The sequence below is a fragment of the Calonectris borealis genome, chromosome 18, assembly GCF_964195595.1.
Source record: "Calonectris borealis chromosome 18, bCalBor7.hap1.2, whole genome shotgun sequence".
Lineage (NCBI taxonomy): Eukaryota > Metazoa > Chordata > Aves > Procellariiformes > Procellariidae > Calonectris > Calonectris borealis.
Window position 1 is genome coordinate 5,215,783 of NC_134329.1, and position 20,472 is coordinate 5,236,254.

The 20,472-nt window shown below is 40.8% G+C and overlaps 1 protein-coding gene across 2 annotated transcripts in view; it reads left to right on the plus strand.

Annotated features, from left to right (window-relative positions):
• Window positions 1-468: 468 nt before the first annotated feature.
• Window positions 469-20,472, plus strand: part of KREMEN1 (kringle containing transmembrane protein 1) — a 37,691-nt gene continuing 17,687 nt past the window's right edge. The window contains exons 1-3 of one of the 2 annotated variants that reach the window (XM_075167428.1): window positions 469-731; window positions 13,397-13,559; window positions 17,571-17,662. In XM_075167428.1, the coding sequence (XP_075023529.1) occupies window positions 653-731; window positions 13,397-13,559; window positions 17,571-17,662 (334 nt within the window). In that variant the 5' untranslated portion in view covers window positions 469-652. Of the gene's footprint in view, window positions 732-800; window positions 937-13,396; window positions 13,560-17,570; window positions 17,663-20,472 lie in introns of those variants that run through there. The other variant, XM_075167429.1, reaches the window with a different exon arrangement.

Below are 20,472 nucleotides of genomic sequence, written 5' to 3' on the forward strand. Positions count from 1 at the left end.
CCGCCCTCCCCCCCCCCGCGCGTGGGATGAGAGACGTGCTGCACCTGCGCGCTCGCAGCTGCTGCCAGACAGCCCCCGTGGGACCCCAGCCTGGTGGGGGGCGAGCGCGGGGCCGGGACAGCGGCTGGCCGCCGGCAGAGCTCGCGGCTAGGCCGCGGGGCTGACGGGCTCCTGCCCGGCCTCTCCGCGGCCACAGCGGGGGGCTGGGTGCGAGACGGCAGAGGGGAGTGACGAGAGCGAGACATGGGTCGCTGCTGAGGCGGAGGAGCGGGGGTGGGGGGTCGGCGGGCCGCTGCCTGGCTGACGGCGGGGCGGCCTTGCCTGCGGGGAGGGCTCCGCGGAGCCCCTGTGCTGGCCGCGGGGCGAGCACCGGCAGCACAAACCCGTCAGTGTCAAACGTAGAGGCAGCAGTTCTGCGGTCCCGCGCTGCAGCAGGTTGGGATGTTGGTCTCTATCCTTTCCTGTCACATGGCTGGTAATAGGATCCCTCATCTGCCACTCGGCACCTCGCCGGGGCGCAGTTACAGGACACATGCTGTAGGGCCTCCGCTTCCCGCACTTTGCGCTCTTCCCGGCCGTCCGCGACCACCTCTGCCCCTGAAGCGCGGGGGCTGCCGCCTGCTAGCGCGGTGCGGCCCGGCGGCCGCTGCCCATGGAGCCCCCAGCCCTCGCCGCCGTCCTGGCCTTCTCAGGGCTGGCGCTGAGCTGCTGCCGCGAGCCCGTTCTCTCCGGTGAGTGACGCGTCGCGGGGAGCCGGGAGGGGAGCGCGTTTGGGGCTGCTCCCCGATCTCCTCGCAGGGGTGAGCGGCGAGGGAGCTGGGCAGTCGCTCCCCGAACTCCGCAGTCTTGTAGCTGGCGCGCAGCCTCCCGCGGAAGGGCTCTGCCGCCCGGCAGCACCTCTTCGAGGTCGCGACGACGTCCCTTCCTGCTCGCCAGGTCGGTGCACAGCTCGAAGCTGCTCGTGCAAACATGCAGGGGCTATTTTCGTGAGCAGTTTGCAGCGTGTGGGTATTTGAGGCTCTCCCTGTGCTCGCTGAGCTGGGAGCTCGGAAAACTGTATGAAAGTGTGAGGTAAGAGGAAGAAGAGCAGCACATTTCTCTATCAAAGTGGTGTGGTAGCTAGATCTGCAGAACAGAGGCATCTGGAGGGAGAGGGGAGTGTGGGGCGTGGGTAGACTTACTCACTGGGAAATGGAATAACCAGGGGCAGCAGGGCAGAATCGGGGCTGCAGAGCCAGAGCTTGGAGGGTGGCCATCTCGCCTGTCTGCAGCGTGCTGCCCCAGCGCCCTGTCGAGCATGGACTCCTCTGACCATTCAGGTTCTCATTCAGCCAAGGAATCTGGGAAGCCTGAAGCTTCGCTACCTGTTAGTGTGATTTTTCATTTAAAATTTCTCTGCATCCTTTTGTCCTCATTGCAGTTGTTACTGATGATTTCAAGTGCCATGTTTCTCCTCTGATAAACGTTGGCCCTGCTTTGCAAGATCTGAAGTGGCTGTTGCAGATGATCACAGTGTCACAGCCATCAAATGCATGGCCCTCCTGGATACATTTTGCGTATTCTAATCATTGTTATTCTTGGTAACATAGAATTTGCTCTACTTCCTTTTGCCTTTGAGATATTTGCTCATCAAGTTTTTGTAGATGCACTTAATTAGATTTGGAAAATACTTACATAGACTTTCCTGGGGGAAAAAAAGCCTTTTACCAGAAAGAGAACTCAGAAGGTAAACTTTACAACTTCTCAGAAGTTACCTGAAGTGAGTAAAATGTGAGAGTATTTTCAGATAGGGATGTAGAGAGCTACCTAGACAGGGACATATCTAGACTATGTCTAACAGTCTGTTCCCAGTACCATTAAGACATGTTTGGTGCACACAGTAGGTAACTCCTTCCTTTGCTTAAGTTGAAGAATGTCTTCTGTTAAGGTTTCTGAGCAGAACTGAGGACAGAACACTCCATATGTGACCATGTCCCTCACAGCAGGCTGCATGACAGCAAGTGGAGAATATATCCCAATGTGAATGTTTGGTTCATAGGCTATTGAGAGGATTCTGTCTGTTTACTCACCTGCTACTTCCATCGTCTAGCCAACTTCTAACTGCATGCACTGGCAGCCACTAAAGGGGACAGAGATCCCTAAGCACAAGCAGCTGGGGCGGGGGGAAGGGGGAAGAATATATACTGCCTCTGAGTGAAGGGGTAGCCAAGGAGAATGGATCTAGAAAGCACTGCCACCTATGTGTCTTCTGCTAAAGAACCTGGAAACAGTGCAAATCTACGCTTCAACAAGGGCCTGTAATTTGTATGGCATGTACAAAATCTGGAGAGTTGCTAATCTACACAAACTATACCTCAGGATCTTCTTCTTGACCCTTAATCCCACAGGACCGAAATGGGATCAGCTAGGTCAGGTTGCACTTGAAGCTAGCAGAATTCTGAAATGATAAACATTAATATTTCTTTTGTAAGGCAGTTTGTCATATGGTATGTTTTTAATGCCTATTCCTTTTTTATCAAATGCATGTCGTAATAATTTCATTGTAAAAGGCAGTCAAAATACAGACTGTGTCACACCATCATTTGCTAAGATAGGAGAGAATCTTTAACTTCTGGAATAGCCTTATGAAAAATTACTGGAATTGTCAGAAATTAGAGTGAGTTACAATCGTTTTTGCACATAGTACTGTGCTACTGTTCACAGAATGTTTCTGCTTCGCTGTGTGATGTTTAACAGTTTCTATTAATCCAAACACTGACATTTGCAGCATTCAAACTTCAGTCATACCACATTTCTCAAGTGAATCAGAAGTAAGAGATGGGTGAATAGATTGCCTAACATTAAAGAACTGTCTAAATTTGGTGAGTTTTGTATTACAAGGCCAAAGAGATGGAAATGCTTTCAGCAAATGTGAGTTTCAGTGAACAAATGTTATTTTATATATTCAGTGCTGTAAGTTCTCACTTCTAGTTTCCGTATTTATAGTGTTAATTTAATTTTCCCATCAGAAATGTGTGTGGTTATCAGTCTCTTTTTCCTTTCTCTGTTTTCTTTCCATTTAGCAATACTGGGTCACCATGTCCTTGGTTTTCTTCCCAGCTGAGTCTTTCTTTTGAGCTGCTATTTCAGCCTTCTCTCACAAACGTCGTATCTCTTGTCATCTTTTTCTTCCTATGTCTTGCTGATTCAGAGGAGCAGTTCTACTTTACACGCCTTAAGCAATCATCATGGAAATACTCGAAAAAGCATTTCTAACCAGACAGATAGAAAATGAAATAGTTAGTCAGGCACTTCAGCATATCATGCTTGTACATGCATAGAGCGTAACTCAAAATCCAGAGTTATGTGAATGGATTTAGGCAGGATGGAGCCAAAGAAGTGGGAGGGAGGCAGGGATTACATGCTGCCAGCTGCAAAATTTGCATTCTTTGTCATATCACACCATAATGGTTGTGCAATTGACCACTCCCTCCATCCACACAGTGGCTATGGCCCATCCTGATAAAATTTCCAAAGGGATTCAGTCTGCCACGCTTGACAATGGAACAACAGTTTTAAAACTTCACAAAGAAAGAAAACAAATGGGTGTATTAAGGAACAGAAATTCTTATGGGGCCACATCATGCATTCTTACTTCCAGTGATAAAGAATCACAAGATAAGCAAGTGTGTTTGCATCTTGTGGCTGAGGACCAGCCAGCAGCTGCAAAGCTGTGGCTAATATAGCATGTTTGTATTCTATGAATAAAAAGAAAAAAGTTAGAAAATACATACTTTTAAGCATTACAAATAATGGTAACTGCCTCTCATGCTCATATCGTAATTTGCCTGCTTCCAACATATTCCAGAAAGGGTCTGACCAGTGAGATTGCATTTACCTTTTTTTTTTTTAAAAAACAGAAAAGGAAAAGTGATTAAAAAGTTATTAGATTGAAGGTTAGTAATCAAAGTTTCACAAGAATAGCAAATTCACATGTATAACAACTCACACACTGCCAGGGAGCACAAGTATGGAACTCCACAAGTCTGTACATTCCCAGGAATGTACATTCTTACAGAACAGACAGATGCTTAAGTTAAGGTTTGATAAATGTCAGGTGAGTATTCACTGTGACTACTGTCTGGTTTGGACCAACGCTAAATAAGACTCTAGTTCTGAAGAGCAAAAATGATTGCATTTGAGGATTTTACAAAATTATATGTGTATGTCTGTGTGTGTGTTTGTGTGTCTGTGTGGATATGTAGAATGAGAGAGAGATGATTTTTAAATGACATGCAGAGTGCCCCTGCACTGCAAAGGAGAAATGATCAGCTAACCAAGTGCCCTTATAGCATCACATTGGAATTTAACTGGCTGATTTACCAAATGGGAAGTTATTTTCTAGCAATTTTGAAAATTGCAATTTTAAACAAAGATCATTCTTTCCCAAGTTTTTTTCTTTAGTTCGTATCAACTGTTGTGTTGTGGGGTTTTTTAATGTTACAGTGTAGGCATCCAAGCCTCATAGTTTTGATAAGGGCTTTTGTTATATTAGTATTAATTGGAATAGTAGAGTATTGAAATGTAAAATACTACACTAATTTTTCACTTGGGTAGGTCTAAAACAGCCTTATACTTCCCAAAATAATTTATTTTGCATCACAACATAATATGGAATGAGATTTTTTCTTTCTGACCAATCATATGACAGTATGCAAATGAACTTTTGGTTCAATCGATAAAACTGCATCTTCAAAGAAAACCATTGCACTGCTAAAAATATTTTTAATAATGACCACAGAAGCCATATTTGTCTCTTTGATCTCCTGAAGCTTCTTCTGGTTTTAATCAGTGTTCCCACATGAAGAACTGTGGCAACCTATGATAATAGAATCCCTATTCGCATCCATAGGGAAACAAAAATGTTCTCATCTGAAGAAGGTAATTTGGTGTTCTGCCCCTTCCATCCGTGGGCCCCTGCCTCTGTTACTGCTGGGGTATCTTGGCATCAGTTAAGTGGTTTCTGTCCTTTCCTCTGTGCATTACTCTCTCATTGAAGTGTTTCTGCTGTCTAATTATACCCTTTCAATCAAATTAGAGACTGCAGCATCTGGTTAGTGCCTGTAACTGTTGCCATCTGCACCTAGATACAGTGCTTTCATTTAAGGAGGAGTGCTTAAATTGCAACCTCTAGCAAGAACTAGGAGAACAGTTTAGGTAGGATGGAAATGACTTAAAACTCTTCTTAGAATACTATGCAAGCACATGTATCAAGCAACTGACACCTAGTTATTATCGGACATGGCACCTTTGGTTCCATATCCTTATATTCTGCTTAAGCATTTTTCTGACTCTTCTGAAAGGCTGTAAGAAAAACAAGTGAGAACTGAACAGGCAGTTACAGCATGTAAATTCAAGGTATCTTTATTCCTTGCTCCAGCCTTACAAAACATTTAATGTTCTGGCTATCACACCACTGTAATGAAACCCAAGATTTAAATAGCAGCCACTTTCCTTTACCTTTCATTAATCTGCAGATTTTTAAAAGAAAACCTTGCTTCTTGTTTGGCAGTAGCTGGTAGGATAATTTCTGGCCTGGATAGGCTAGTTTCTGGTTGATAATTGTTGTCAACCTGTAATCTCTCCAGCCACTAGTCAGCACTCCAAGTAGCTTCCAGAACTTAAAGCAAACAAATAAAGCAAGTAACTTTAATTTTTTCAGTGAAATAGTAACAAGTTTGTCATTCTGAATTTTCAGTCTCAAAAGCTACGCAGATGCCCCGAACTTAGAAGAGTACTCTAAGAAGTCATTTAAACCATCCCGAAACCTCAATCTCTTCAGTCCGCAATTTGTAATGTCACTAAATATATGTCTTTGAGAAAATACGGACTTTGAAGAATGCTCAGATTTGTAAGATTTCCCACTTGTCAGCCAGAAAAGGAAGAGTGTTTGAGAAGTAGATAGCTGTTTTCTTTGCTTTTCATCTCATTTGTACAGAAAAGACTGCAGATGAAATTCAAATGTTTGTATTATTTCTGTCTGTGGTAATGTGCACGAAATGAGAGTTTCTCAGGTAACTGGGCCTCTTGCCGTTAAGGACTTCAGAGATTAAAACCAATATTTGGAAGTCCATCTTAGAAAATCATTGGAAGCCAATGCAGAATCTGAAATGTCAGTGTTTTATCATCAGTGCTTCATTCAGTAAAAAAGTCGGTCTGTTATATTCTGCACTACCTTAATTTTTCAAATGATCCTAAAGTGGCGCCCATGTGGAGTGCAGGCAGCCATACAGTCCCAAAGTAACAAAGGCATAAATGATCATTGTAAGGTCCCTACATCGAAGAAGAAACCAAGACACATGGAAAAAATTTATACTACAGCTGCTGTTTGATCTTCCAAATGTTGATCTGGCTCTAATAAAACTAATTGTGAACCTGTATCACACACTGAGCATTCACTTACAGTGGACAACCATCCCCAGGCTTATTTTCTGCTTTTTCTTTCTAGCAGTTGCCACTCGATACGTACTTATCTAGTCTCAGTATTCATTTAAAAAAAAGAGTTATTTTTCTGTCAACCATGGCACCTGATGTGCTGAAAACAAAACAGCCCCTGACAACACACTGCTGTCCATGTTTTCTCACTCAGGCTCGTAAGTGTTATCCTGAACAGGACCTGTTGGAACCTTCCAGCTTTTCATGACTAGAATCACTGCAATGGTTCTATCTCTGATTAATTCTGTTTGCAGACATCCCATGAAACAGTAGCAGCAGCAGGGTCATTAGGCAGTTAATAGAGTGAAATCATCACAGACATTGATTTTAATCATGGATTTGACACAAGCCTCTACTTCAAACTATGTCTGAAACCCAGCTGACTAAGATCTTAGAAATATGAGGAGGTCGGAGACTTCAAGATTTGAATGCTCACAGCTTTCTCCGTGTACTGTCTAAAACCCCAGTGATTTAATATACGTTTATGGTTGACAGGGTAGTTTAAACTGAGCCTTGGGTGCATGAGCAGAAACCAAGTGACAAATCTATCAAGTACAGTGGCACTCTAATGCCTTCTAGGAAGCTGTCAGCTTTAGCCTCCACAGAGTGCCTGTTCTTCCCTTGCTGTCTTTGCCACCCGGAGAGGACCTGGATACAGTGCAAGTTCTGTCATAGTATGCCATAGTCTTACAACACTTTAAGGAATAAGGCTTGCTGAAATTCATAGAACTGGTATTAATTTCCTTGAGTCACTGTTCTGATGTTAGTTAGATTCGAAGCGAAGAACTTCATAGCCTAAAGTAACATGGAAGTATCAACCAACATAAGGCAGTTGGATCCAGGGGGTGCCAGAACAGTAAAGGAGAGGTGGTGGTTGTTGGTTGGGTTTTTTTTTTCCCCTCCTTTCTACATGATCATAATCTACCAAAGAGAAATCAGGTAATTTGAGTAAGCCCAAGAGTTTTACCGATAGTGTTCAGTCTGCTCTTTTCTGAGCTGTTTTATTTAGATGACCTCTTCTGAATTAGTTTTGTGCAGACAAATCTGGCTGACTTTTTTTAAGCTCGTCTTTTCACAGAATTATTGTACCAGTGGTGCAAGATGAAAAGAAGTTTGGAGGTTCTAACCTCCTCTTCTCCAGAATCTCTTAGGACTTTTGTCTTTAAAGTGCAGCCTGCGGATTTGAAATGGAGAAGACAGTGGTCTGTCTGCAGATGAAACCTTCACTTTGCACCTTCACCACATTGGGAATATTAATTAAATCTCACTTACTTAAAGTGAGATCGCTAAGGTAGTGTCTTGGCTGTAATGCAGCAAAATATGGCGAAATCACTATGTGTGATAAATAGAAGAATTCAGCTGTTTACTGCCAAGATATTGAATATGCTGAGAGATCTGTATCCATGTTACTAGGAATTTTATAGAAAACTGTACAAAATGTTTCTCAGCAGATCTCAAAGCTGATTTTTCAAGGTAAAAGAATGTAGGACTGAGGACCTGATTTTTAAATGCCAATATTTACTTGAAAAGATTGCACTCCAATGCTATGGCAAAATTATTATTAATCATTAACAAAATGAAAATTTCTTAGCAAATTCCCTCTAACACAAAAAGGTATGTATTCCATTTGATAACAGCTGCTAAATTCCATAACTTAAAGTAAAGTTTTCATTTCAGTTTTTCTGGGATAATCAATGATTTTACGTGGTGTCTCACTGCTTCTGCCTTCCACATCTAGACGCTAGGAGAGCCAGGAGAGCTTCACTACAATGCAGCTGGCACATTTTTCTCAAATCTCTTGGTAGTGCAAAAGAACACAGGAGGCACTGTTACAGCTACCTATTGTCTTGGGAACAAAAAACTACAGCTAAGAGGAATGAAGAGAGCTCTGACTCTTTCTTTTGTGCAATGTCCTTAAAGTACTAGTGCAGTGAAGTTTGAAGAAAATCTAATTAAAAAAAACCCAAAAGCTGACATGAAAATGAAAGGCAGTCGCTACTGCAAGTTAAAGCATGGGCCAGTCTTGGCAGATCCTAAAATGGGCTGATGTTAACTTCAGCTTAGTCTGTGTGCCAGATTAAATACAGGTATTGTAGCATTCCTTGCATTTCTGAGTAGATGTTAGTACATATTGCTTCTCATTTAGAAGTGAGAAGCAAAAAAAGTAATAGCATTAAGCTGAAGTAGACATCTTTTCTGGATGTGTCTATCACTTCTCACAACTGCTTCTTTATACAGTACGTTATTTTGTTTATCCAGTTTGATTATGTTTTCCTCTCTTTTCTGCCAAATTCATCAGCTTATATTCTTCAGCTATGACATAGAAAAACTTTTACATTAACTGCAAAGCAAGAGAGGTATTGAAGAAAGTCGCAACACTGTGGTGACTTTAAAGTGGTTTTTTTTCCATATGTTTGTGCAAATATCTGTGGTGGCCTGAATACTGGAAACTCAGATTTGCATTTTCAAGTAAGTGTATGTAGCTCACCTGCATGGCTAAGGCAGTCAGGTAAATTACAGTAAGGAGGAGTATTGATTTGAAGCTTGTTTTTGTTAAATTAGATAGCTTTCTGTCCACGGATGATACAGTATACATTAAGGGCTGTGCAGACACCTCTTCTGTGTGCCTTCAGCAACAAATTCCATTTAATAGAAATCCTAACTTGCCTAGGCATGAAAATACGCAGTGAAGGCACAAAAACATCAGCTTTCATCTGCTCTGTAATAAAAACTGTGAAATAATCATTATAATTGCTCATTCTGATATTTGTGGGCCCAGACTAAACTCATTTCAAAGGCATGGTTTTAATAATACATTTTCCCTTCTCCCACAGTATTTCTAAATACAAAAAAGGTGCACTATTAATATCAGGATTAAGCTGGGGGTGTTTTTTTTTCCTTTTCCAACTGCAGCCACACAGGTCTTTCTAGCCTTGTTTTGTAAAGTACATCTCATGAGGGACACCTGAGATCAGCATACTCCACTTCAGAGCACTCTCCCTTTCCCTCAGGGCAGTAGAACATCTCTGCAGCTGTTAATGGTTTCTACACAGAATACTATCAGATAAAACAGAAGGTTGTGCAGCGTGCAGTTAGTAGGAAGCACTTGTGACTTTCCCCAGTAATGCTACTCAGTACAAAGAAATGTTTGCAGCAGTGTAATGCAACAGTTTTAATTCTGTCATGGGCTGTTGTATTTTAATACTATTTTTAAGTAAATGCATGGATGATAAATGTTACCAAGTATTAATTATAAACAGGATGAACTTACTTATGGTACACTAATTATAATGACTAGTTTTGGAAGATGATCACAGAATCACAGAATGGTTGAGGTTGGAAGTGACCTCTGGGTCATCTTGTTCAACCCCTCTGCTCAAGCACAGACACCTAAAGCAGGTTGCCCAGGACCATGTCCAGATGGCTTTTGAATATCTCCAAGGACGGAGATTCCACAACCTCTCTGGGCAAACTGTTCCCGTGCTCTGTCACCCTCACAGTGCATAATTTAATAAAAAATGTTTCGCATTTTTAGTAAAGCTAAAATTGTTCATGCATGTGAATATTTATTTGATCAGAAGAATGTCATTAATGGCCTGGCTGAACAGAGAGCTTTGGCTAGAACTCAGGAAAAAAAGGAGACTTTATGACCTTTGGAAGAAGGGGCAGGCAACTCAGGAGGACTAGAAGGATATTGTGAGGTTATGCAGGGAGAAAATTAGAAGGGCCAAAGCCCAACTAGAACTTAATCTGGCTACTACCATAAAAGACAATAAAAATGTTTCTATAAATACATTAGCAACAAAAGGAGGGCTAAGGAGAATCTCCGTCCTTTATTGGATGCTGGGGGAAACACAGTGACAAAAGCTGAGGAAAAGGCTGAGGTACTTAATGCCTTCTTTGCCTCAGTCTTTAATAGTAAGACCAGTTGTTCTCAGGGTAGCCAGCCCGCTGAGCTGGAAGACAGGGATGGGAGAAGAATGAAGCCCCCATAATCCAAGGGGAAATGGTTAGTGATCTGCTACACCACTTAGACGCACACAAGTCTATGGGGCCAGATGGGATCCACCCAAGGGTACTGAGGGAGCTGGCGGAAGTCCTCACTAAGCCACTTCCAATCATTTATCAGCAGTCCTGGCTAACTGGGGAGGTCCCAGTTGACTGGAGGTTAGCAAATGTGATGCCCATCTACAAGAAGGGCTGGAAGGAGGATCTGGGGAACTACAGGCCCGTCAGTCTGACCTAAGTGCCGGGGGAAGGTTATGGAGCAGATCATCTTGAGTGCCATCACGCGGCACGTACAGGAAAACCAGGTGATCAGGCCCAGTCAGCATGGGTTTATGAAAGGCAGGTCCTGCTTGACTAACCTGATCTCCTATGATAAGGTTACCCGCTTAGTGGATGAGGGAAAGGCTGTAGATGTGGTCTACCTAGACTTTAGTAAAGCCTTTGACACTGTTTCCCACAGCATTCTCGTGGAGAAACTGGCTGCTCATGACTTGGACGGGCGTACTCTTCGCTGGGTAAAAAACTGGATGGCTGGGTCCAAAGACTTGTGGTGAATGGAGTTAAATCCACTTGGCGGCTGGTCACAAGTGGTGTTCCCCAGGGCTCAGTATTGGGGCCAGTTCTATTTAATATCTTTATCAATGATATGGATGAGGGGATCGAGTGCACCCTCAGTAAGTTTGCGGATGACACCAAGTTGGGCGGGAGTATTGATCTGCTTGAAGGTAGGAAGGCTCTGCAGAGGGATCTGGGCAGGCTGGATTGATGGGCCGAGGCCAATTGTATGAGATTCCACAAGGCCAAGTGCCGGGTCCTGCACTTGAGTCACAACAACCCCATGCAACGCTACATGCTTGGGGAGGAGTGGCTGGAAAGCTGCCCAGAGGAAAAGGACCTGGGGGTGTTGGTCGACAGCCGGCTGAGCATGAGCCGGCAGTGTGTCCAGGTGGCCAAGGCGGCCAACGGCATCCTGGCCTGTATCAGAAATAGTGTTGCCAGCAGGACCAGGGAAGTGATCGTACTCTGGTACTCGGCACTGGTGAGGCCACACCTCGAATCCTGTGTTCAGTTTTGGGCCCCTCACTCCAAGAAGGACATTGAGGTGCTGGAGCGTGTCCAGAGAAGGGCAACGAAGCTGTTGAAGAGTCTGGAGAACAAGTCTTATGAGGAGTGGCTGAGGGAACTGGGGTTGTTTAGCCTGGAGAAAAGGAGGCTGAAGGGGGAGACCTTGTCGCTCTCTACAACTACCTGAAAGGAGGTTGTAGTGAGGTGGGTGTTGGTCTCTTCTCCCAAGTAACAAGTGATAGGACAAGAGGAAACAGCCTCAAGTTGCGCCAGGGGAGGTTTAGATTGGATATTAGGAAAAATTTCTTCACTGAAAGGTTTGTCAAGCATTGGAACAGACTTCCCAGGGAAGTGGTTGAGTCACCATCCCTGGAGGTATTTAAAAGACATGTAGATGTGGTGCTTAGGGACATTGTCGTGGTTTAACCTGGCAGGCAGCCAAATACCATGGAGCCGCTCGCTCACTCCCCCTGCCCCCCCCAGTGGGATGGGGAGAGACTCGAAAGGGTAAGAGTGAGAAAAACTTGTGGGTTGAGATAAAGACAGTTTAATAGAACAGAAAAGGGGGGGGGAAATGATAGAATATACAAAATGAATGATGCACAATGCAATTGCTCACCACCCGCGCTGACCGATAACCAAGTAGCGATTGGTACTTCCTGGAACAGACTGACCATTCATATACTGAGCATGACGTCACATGGTATGGAATACCCCGTTGGCCAGCTGGGCTAGCTGTCCTGGCTATGCTCCCTCCCAACACTTGTTTATTTTGTTTTGTGTTTTTTGTTGTTGTTGTTGTTTTTTTAAGCTGAATGTCCTTGACTAGAACGGTACTTAGCAACAACTGAAAACATCAGTGTGTTATCAACATTCTTCTCGTACTAAATCCAAAACACAGCACTAGGAAGAAGTTTAACTCTATTCCAGCCGAAACCAGGACAGATATGCTTTAGTGGTGGACTTGGCAGTGTTAGGTTAACGGTTGGACTTGATGATCTTAAAGGTCTTTTCCAACCTAAACGATTCTATGATTCTATGATTCTAATAAGACACAGCAAAGCCAGGCAGCATGAGATTTGTAGTTCAGCTGAGAAGGGGATAGTGTATTTAATGACTAGAGAAATAATTCTCTGCTTTGATTTCTAACTTGCTGATTATTAGGTAGCTAGGAAAACAAACATAAATGGGAGAAAATATGAGTGAGGCAGAAGAATATTGACCTGTAAATTTTAATCTGAAAGCATAAATGCTTTAGTAGCAAATCACAGTATCATCATTATACTCTACCGAAGGAGGTCCCTTTCTAAGGCAATTCAGGCCAGAGAAAAAAATGCCTAATAATTTTTCTAAATCAGTATGTAAACGTTTGCAAGATCCATGCCTACAAAATCTTTCACTTTATAAAGTACAGATATTCACAACTTCAGTTAAACTGGCATGAGATTTTGGGTAGTATGCTGATAAGTGGCAGACTGATAATTTAATTTCATTTTTGGAAGATTAACAAGTTACAGATTCATCCTAATGAGTAAAACACAGGGAAAACAGAAAAGATGTAGTATGTTTATTCAGAAAATGCATGTTAATTGTATTAACCACTCTTCAGACCTAACTGTCATACACATTGTTTAGTAAAGTAATGAAATCATAATCTCTTCAATAGATGTTTGACTCTGAGAGAAAACTTAAATCCCAGACAGCATCTTTAGTTGCCCAAACAATGCAGGAAACATGTCAGTGAAAGGAAACATGGTCTCTTGGGGATGGGGTGGAGGGCGAGGAAAGAACAACCGCACACTAAACCTACATACATTCTTTCTCTTTTTCCATTTCCATTTCTTCCCAGAATGTTATACAGCAAATGGGGCTGACTATCGTGGCACTCAGAACCAGACCTCCCAATATGCAGGGAAACCTTGTCTTTTTTGGAATGAGACCTTTGAGCATCCTTATAATACTTTGAAATATCCCAATGGGGAGGGAGGGCTTGGAGAGCATAACTACTGCAGGTAAGAAATATCTCATTGCTACTAAAATTGCATATATACCCAGTGTTACTTTAAACAGTTGACACAAAATTGGGAAACTTCCTGTCATACAGTGAAGAATGTCAGAACCATGGCTATCTAACAGGTTTTGTTTTATCCTGTAATCAGTACCCTGGATCTACAAGCACCATTAGTAGAATAACTTTTTCAACCCAGCTCTCACCCAAAGTCCATATCATATATCCAATCTATAATTTGGCATGGTGGAGAAAGACTAGAGATTACTTAAATGAAAAGGTGGAGATAATAAAAAAATTGATCCAAGTCAGAAGTACAGAAGCACTAGTGAATGTTTGTAGGAGTCTCTGGAACGTTATGGTTTTTATCCTCACCCACAAGCCTGGTTCTGTTATACACTATGTTTCCGAGTTTTGTGCTAATGAAAGTTACATAGTCACTAAAAATTCTCAGTGAGCATAAGCTGTTCAGTGACTTAGAGTTGTTATTTGAATTCAGAAGCTCAACAGTAAGTGGTTACAATACCAGCTCAAACCATGGCAGATCCACTTTCATTTCATTGCCTTCTAGAGAAGTCCTCCATAACTATGGAGAGAACTCAGAATGAAACTTAAATAAGAACTTCAGAATTCAGGAGCCAAATAAGAACCTAAGTTCAGAGATGTTTAGGCTCTGCAGGCTCTTTTCAGCCTGCAACATTTAACTTCCTGTTGTTGTGCATCGGGAAGTTACATGCACTTCTGCCTTTGCAGAACTGACCAGCTAAGTTTTTATGTCCATCTATTCTTGCTATGGAAATAGGTGGGGAATAACCCGATAGATACGTTCCTTAAACAGTGATTGTCATCAGCTCATCTAGGATGCATAGAAAGTTGAGTGGTGTCTCTTACTCACTGGGTAATGGGGACAGAGATGTTTAAACCAAGAGATTAAGAATTGAGTTACCTGCGGCATGGTAAGAAAGCTCTAATGTCTCATTCGTGAGAATGTTCAAACCACACCTCAGTTCTCCTGGAAGATACCTTTACTTAGCAGGTTATAGGCTTTCTAGGGTAGAGCCTATACACTTGTCACCTTCATGTTGAAATCATTTCACTGTAAGCAATATAAATCAGGATAAGTGAGGCAAAATTAATATGCAGGAGTTCAGCACAATTGCTATGTCATGAACATAGGGTCCTGGTTCTTGATGCAAGAACTTTTCCATATTTAATCAGACATAGACATTCAAGAAAATGTGACAGAGACAGAGACAGCCAGATAATGGAGAGTAAGTAAGAAAGCACAGAAAAGGGGTGTTGTGACATGCAGCAGACAGATGAGCACATTGATGAAAGGAGTCAGTGGCATTTCCAGAGTATCTGATGACTCAGGAGGATATTTCTCATTGAAGAACATTGGTGAAGGACAGGAAGAAAAAGACTTACTGAGGATCTTTTCCAGTGGCTGCAGCAGGGCTTCAAAATAACACTGTTCAATGTGTTGCACCAGTCGACTCTGTTTTCAGCCATAGAAGGAGAAAGTGTATTGCCAGGTTCTGAATTGATTCTCTTTTGAATCAGCTCAGCATCTTACAGGAGCAAAGAAAAATACACCACCTTCAAGAGAAACTCCATAGAAGCTGGGCATTCTCTTTAGAAAATGGCCTGGAAACCAAATAAACCTATCAAGCTGTCTAGTATTGGATCAGCACGTGAGCACTGGAAGGATTGTCTTCCCATCAAAAACATTTCACACCAACTTCACAGCCTTCCTCAGCCCAGCAACACCAAATGCGTAACAATTCTCATGACATGTAGAGAGCTGTGTCTCTCAGTATGCCTGCTAATACAGAGCTATAAAAAGGCTAGTGGCCACTGAATTATCTCTGATATAAATAGCAGAATCAAGAACGTAATTTTGATTGTCGCTGTGTGGCAATATCCTAGACAGACTGTATCTACAGGATCTTACTCTTGGCCATCATCTCTGGCTAATACTTAGGTTAGTACAAAGCAAAATATGTACAAGCTATGCAAAAATGTGCATAACAAACTGAATGTTTATCCAGGTATTCAAGTAATCCTTACTAGAGTCTCACTTTACTTAGCAAATGAGAATTTGGTGTTACAAGGAGCAAAAAGCCTATAATCTGGTATGTAAGCCTGAGAAATGACTTGATTACCAAATACAGCTTTTTAACCTCCATTTACTAGGTGTTAGATTATCCTCTTTGAGATGGAGTTTGGCTAGAAGGTTAGCCATTTCCTTCCTTATACTATATCACTTGGCTCAGGAGTATTCTCACATATGGAATGATGATTCTAATTAACGGATGCTTTTTAACTTCACATTCTGTTGAAAAATAGCTTGGAAAGTCACTGTTTTAAGAGTGTCAGAGCATATCTTTAGCATGCAAATCTTGTTGAGGCCTTGTGAGTGAAGATACTGCTGTTTTACCTCTTTCTCTGCCACTCATTTGATTGGTGACAATGGATAAGTTGATCTTCCCTTCTCTGGGGCAACACATATCTCACAAGGCTTTTTTTAAGGCATAATACATTGCTTTGAGGCTTAAGTTTAGGGACAACATTTGAATAATCTAATTTTACACTTAAAGCATTAATCAGAAGCATGTTATCTCTCCATGGGTGGTCCTTACTTGGAATACTTCGTTTACTGCAAGGCACCCTGTTAAGACGGAAATGCCTCATAATGTTCCACTAAACCTCATTTCAGCCATAACAAAATTATGCAGACTGAAGTTTTTGGAGATTTTGAAAGACACTCAATTATTTTCTAACTGTATGCACTTTTGAGGTTCAAGGCAAAGATTTCTAAAGACATTCATCATGTTTCTCTGCAATTTCCTTGCATTTTAAGGCATTTATATGTGCAGTGCCATTACCATGATTCAATTACAGTCATCTGATTTCTGTCATGCAGGTGTAAACCCAAGATTTCCTGTAACTGTGAAAACAAGGAAAATTGTGTTATTTCAAGTACAAGCTTTCCTTGATTTTAGTCGTCTACTTTCTTTAGCCACTGGAAGCTCTGCCATTACACCTAAATTCCTAGTACACTAGTCTTAGGCTTTCCTTGTCCACTACTTTTACTAGTCTGTTTAAAAGCCTAACTAGCAGCATTTTAGTCAGCTATATTGAGCTCAACTCACCAATTGTCTTCAGCATTCTGTTATTTGACCAAAAAACATCCCCAGCAGTTCTCAGATTGGATCTCCCACAAAGAATTGTTAATATGCCCAAATGACAACGTGCAGCTGAACTGACACTTCAGTGTAGGGGGGTCTCATTAATAGAATTCATGCCAAAGTACATGATAAAAAGATTGCAGTTGGCCCTAGTTACAAGAAAAGGTCATGTTTCAACCTGACTGTCCAAAATAACAATTCATTCTCTTAAATTGATCTTTTCAATGTGACTAGTTTTTCAAAGTGTACATAGAAAAAACTTTAAATAACCTAATGACTAATTAGGTATGCATTTGTAAATGATGCTACACAACAGCAAAGAATAATCATGGACGCATAAGGAATTATCCGTCAATATATCAGATCACTGGAATAAATTTATTCAGCTTTACTGAAGGGGAAGAAAAGACCTCGGTTTTTCCCAGAAGACTTAATCAGATAAATGTTTTTGTCATCATACATACAGAAAGTTGGAGTCTGGATTATTTTCTATGAAGTTTATGATCTAAGGAACCTGTGTGCAGGATGTGGGACTGAAAATCTTCCTCTCTCTCAGTACTGTCCAGAAATAGCTCTGCACCTTTTGGACTTAAACAAAGTTATGTTTTAGACATTACTAAATTTTATGCTTGCTGTATACTGTAATAACCAAAGTTATCTGAACTTTTGCATTTTTCTTGGTATATAAGTCCAACGGGCTAAATATTCAATAGGTATTAGAGCAAAAATAGTGATGATACTGAAGCTTAATAAGATTTATTTTTATGTGGTTTTTGAAAATATTTGATGACTTTTCACTCACTTTCTCTATTTTTCTCTTTCAGGAACCCTGATGGAGATGTCAGCCCATGGTGCTACATTGCAGAGCATGAGGATGGAATATATTGGAAATACTGTGAGATTCCATCCTGCCGAAGTAAGAGCACCATGCAATGTTTTTAGGCCTGCATCTCTGTTGAACAGACGTTGGCAGTTACACAACAGTGGGTAGTGATTTTCAAACAGAAACTAGGATAAGGTCAATCAGCTTATTTTCATTTGCAGAGTAAGCAATATTTTAAATGGGTCTCTAGAGTTAATGACAAGCTTACTGAATCGTTTGTCCATTGCTATCCTTTTCATCTCATCTCAGAATTACTGGATTGCATTATTTACAAATAATACCAGACAGAGAATTGCTCAAAACTTATGAAGTACTGCTAGTTTTTTGAATCCATAGAAATATGTCATTCATTTATTAAAATATAGGGGACGAAAAAAATATAGGAAATTATTAATTAATTTTTTGCAGGGTGCATATGTGTCCATCATTTGCAACTAGCTTGTAAAATGGATAGCATTAGTTTAATGTGTATGACACATCACACACAGAATTGCTTGGAAGAAATAAAGACAGTATGAGAGGACATAGGGAAAAGGTGGCTATTTGTTAGGTATACGGGGCTAGAATTCTATTCCTTGCAGGTGCATACACTTAGCATTGCTGTGAAACCACAAACTGGACTTTTTTTGATTTTTTTTAACAGATCATTTACATCTGAAGCTTCTTTGCAGTATTTAATGTTTTTAATGTATTATATTATTTACCTTGTCCAAAATGTGGAGGTTTTGTCATGATTCGTGTCAATATGTTCCAAAATTTTCATTCCTGAATGCTCCAGGATAAACTCCTAAGAATTACGTTCTTTAAAATATGCCTAAATATTAAAAAGAGATTCCAGTTTTGCATGTTAACAAGCAACCATAACTACACGTTTTATTAAGTCTAATCATTAATGCCTTTACTTGCTTTCCTAACTTCTGTGCAAATACTCTCTATTTCTAAGGGATAACTTATGTGTATACTGTTAAGCGTTAGAGCAGTTATCCTTACGTGGGCATACTTTCAGTTGGAAGAAGTACGTTTCTTACTTGAAGTTAAGAAAACAAAACCAAACAAAGAAAAATGGATCTAAAGTGTTTTTTTACTTTGTCCACAGTTTTCTTTTTTCATGAATGTGAGCGAGTGATTCACATCTTCAAGCTAGGCCAACAAATACATAACTGTGACCTTAAGTCGGGTGGCTTTTACCTACATATTAAGGAGTCTAATTTAAATAACACAAAATCATTCAACACTCCGATACTCATTGTTCAGAGGACATCTTACTCTTTATTTTTCTAATACACCAGGTCCTATTTAGGAAACATGACTCTCCTAATTAAGAAATTTATCTTGGTCTAAAATGAAAGAATTTGCATTTTCTTTAAAGACCACAGATGTTAACAAATTCTCTGGATATGGCACCAGTAAAAAAGCTGAAAGGCAAATTCTCTCCACTCCATTTGTTCTACACAAAGGATCCTTTTAAAACCAGCCTTACTCATTTTCTCTGTGGTGGGGAGCAGAGGATTTAAACTTGGACACTTACTTGCACAGATAATCCAGACTTACATTTACAAAATGTCCTTTTGACCAGTAGCAGCTGCTTCAAGCATTGCACTGAAACTGGATACTAGAAAAAGGAATTGCAGCAATTTAGAACAAACTGTACATTGCAAGCCCATCCAAGTCTTAATACAAACCTCATGGTTTATGAAGCTGCATAAGTAAAAAAAAACTTCTATTCTTTACCAGATTTTCTGTTTTCAGTAAGCATGATGCTAAATCATAGGACCATCAAAACTGACTTGTGAAGTGCATAATACAAAACTGAGTTTTGTGACGGAGGAAGAAAGCAATTGTGTAAAGAAATCCTATTTGAAATTTTTAGAGAAGTAAAAAAATTGTCTTATATAAGCTTCTTTTCCATAATTATATTTACTCCTAGAAGAGACAAGTATCTGGAGCATAATTTACCTATAAACTATACCCACATAATACCACTACAATGCCAACAACATGAAGCGTCTTGATTGCTTAGAGAGATTTGCATGCAATGATTCATTGTAACAATAATTAAGAATCTACAGCTAAGAATTTTTCATTATGATGATTTCACATGATTATATCATGTGTCTCGTTCACTAATATTTACACGTAACACTAAATGTTTCATTCAGAAATGAGTTCTGGCATTCTGCATGTGTAAACATGCTATACAGAATTTAGCAATGTTAGATGAGGATGGATGGGAATAATCACAGAAGACAGTGCTAGTTGCTCCAGTAGGAGCTTAGTCTTTCCTTTTCTTCCTCTCTTCTTAATGGCTTGTCTGCTAAGCAGACTGGAATGGACATAAACAAAGTAAAAGGCAAGAAGGCAGCACTGAGTCCTGAAAGAACATGTGCATTTCACATGGAGAATTCAGAACTGAATGCTTTAGATGGTTTGTTTGCAATGTTGCAGCTATTCCTGACTTTTTTGGTCTCTTTGTTAACGAGGTTAGGTTGAAATTCAAAGGAAATAACAACTTACGCTCCCAAAAGGTAAAAGAAAGAAAGGCTTGCTGTCCCACTTAGTTGCATCTCCATGTTTATGGCCCCCATGAATCTCTAACCATAAACAGATTTCATTACTGGAATCATATTTCCTGTGTGCATGTATGTCATATAATATAATTTATTTATTACTGAAATATTGATGAAGTGTTAAATGGCAGAGCCAGGTAAGTTATACAGAGCTGTATTCATCACTCTGTAAGATTGACCTGTATACATTTTAACACAAGAACAGAGAGAGTAGCTTGCACAATTTGAGACAGTATACTGGTGCATACTACCATTGCAAAAAGCTAGGAGGCTCTT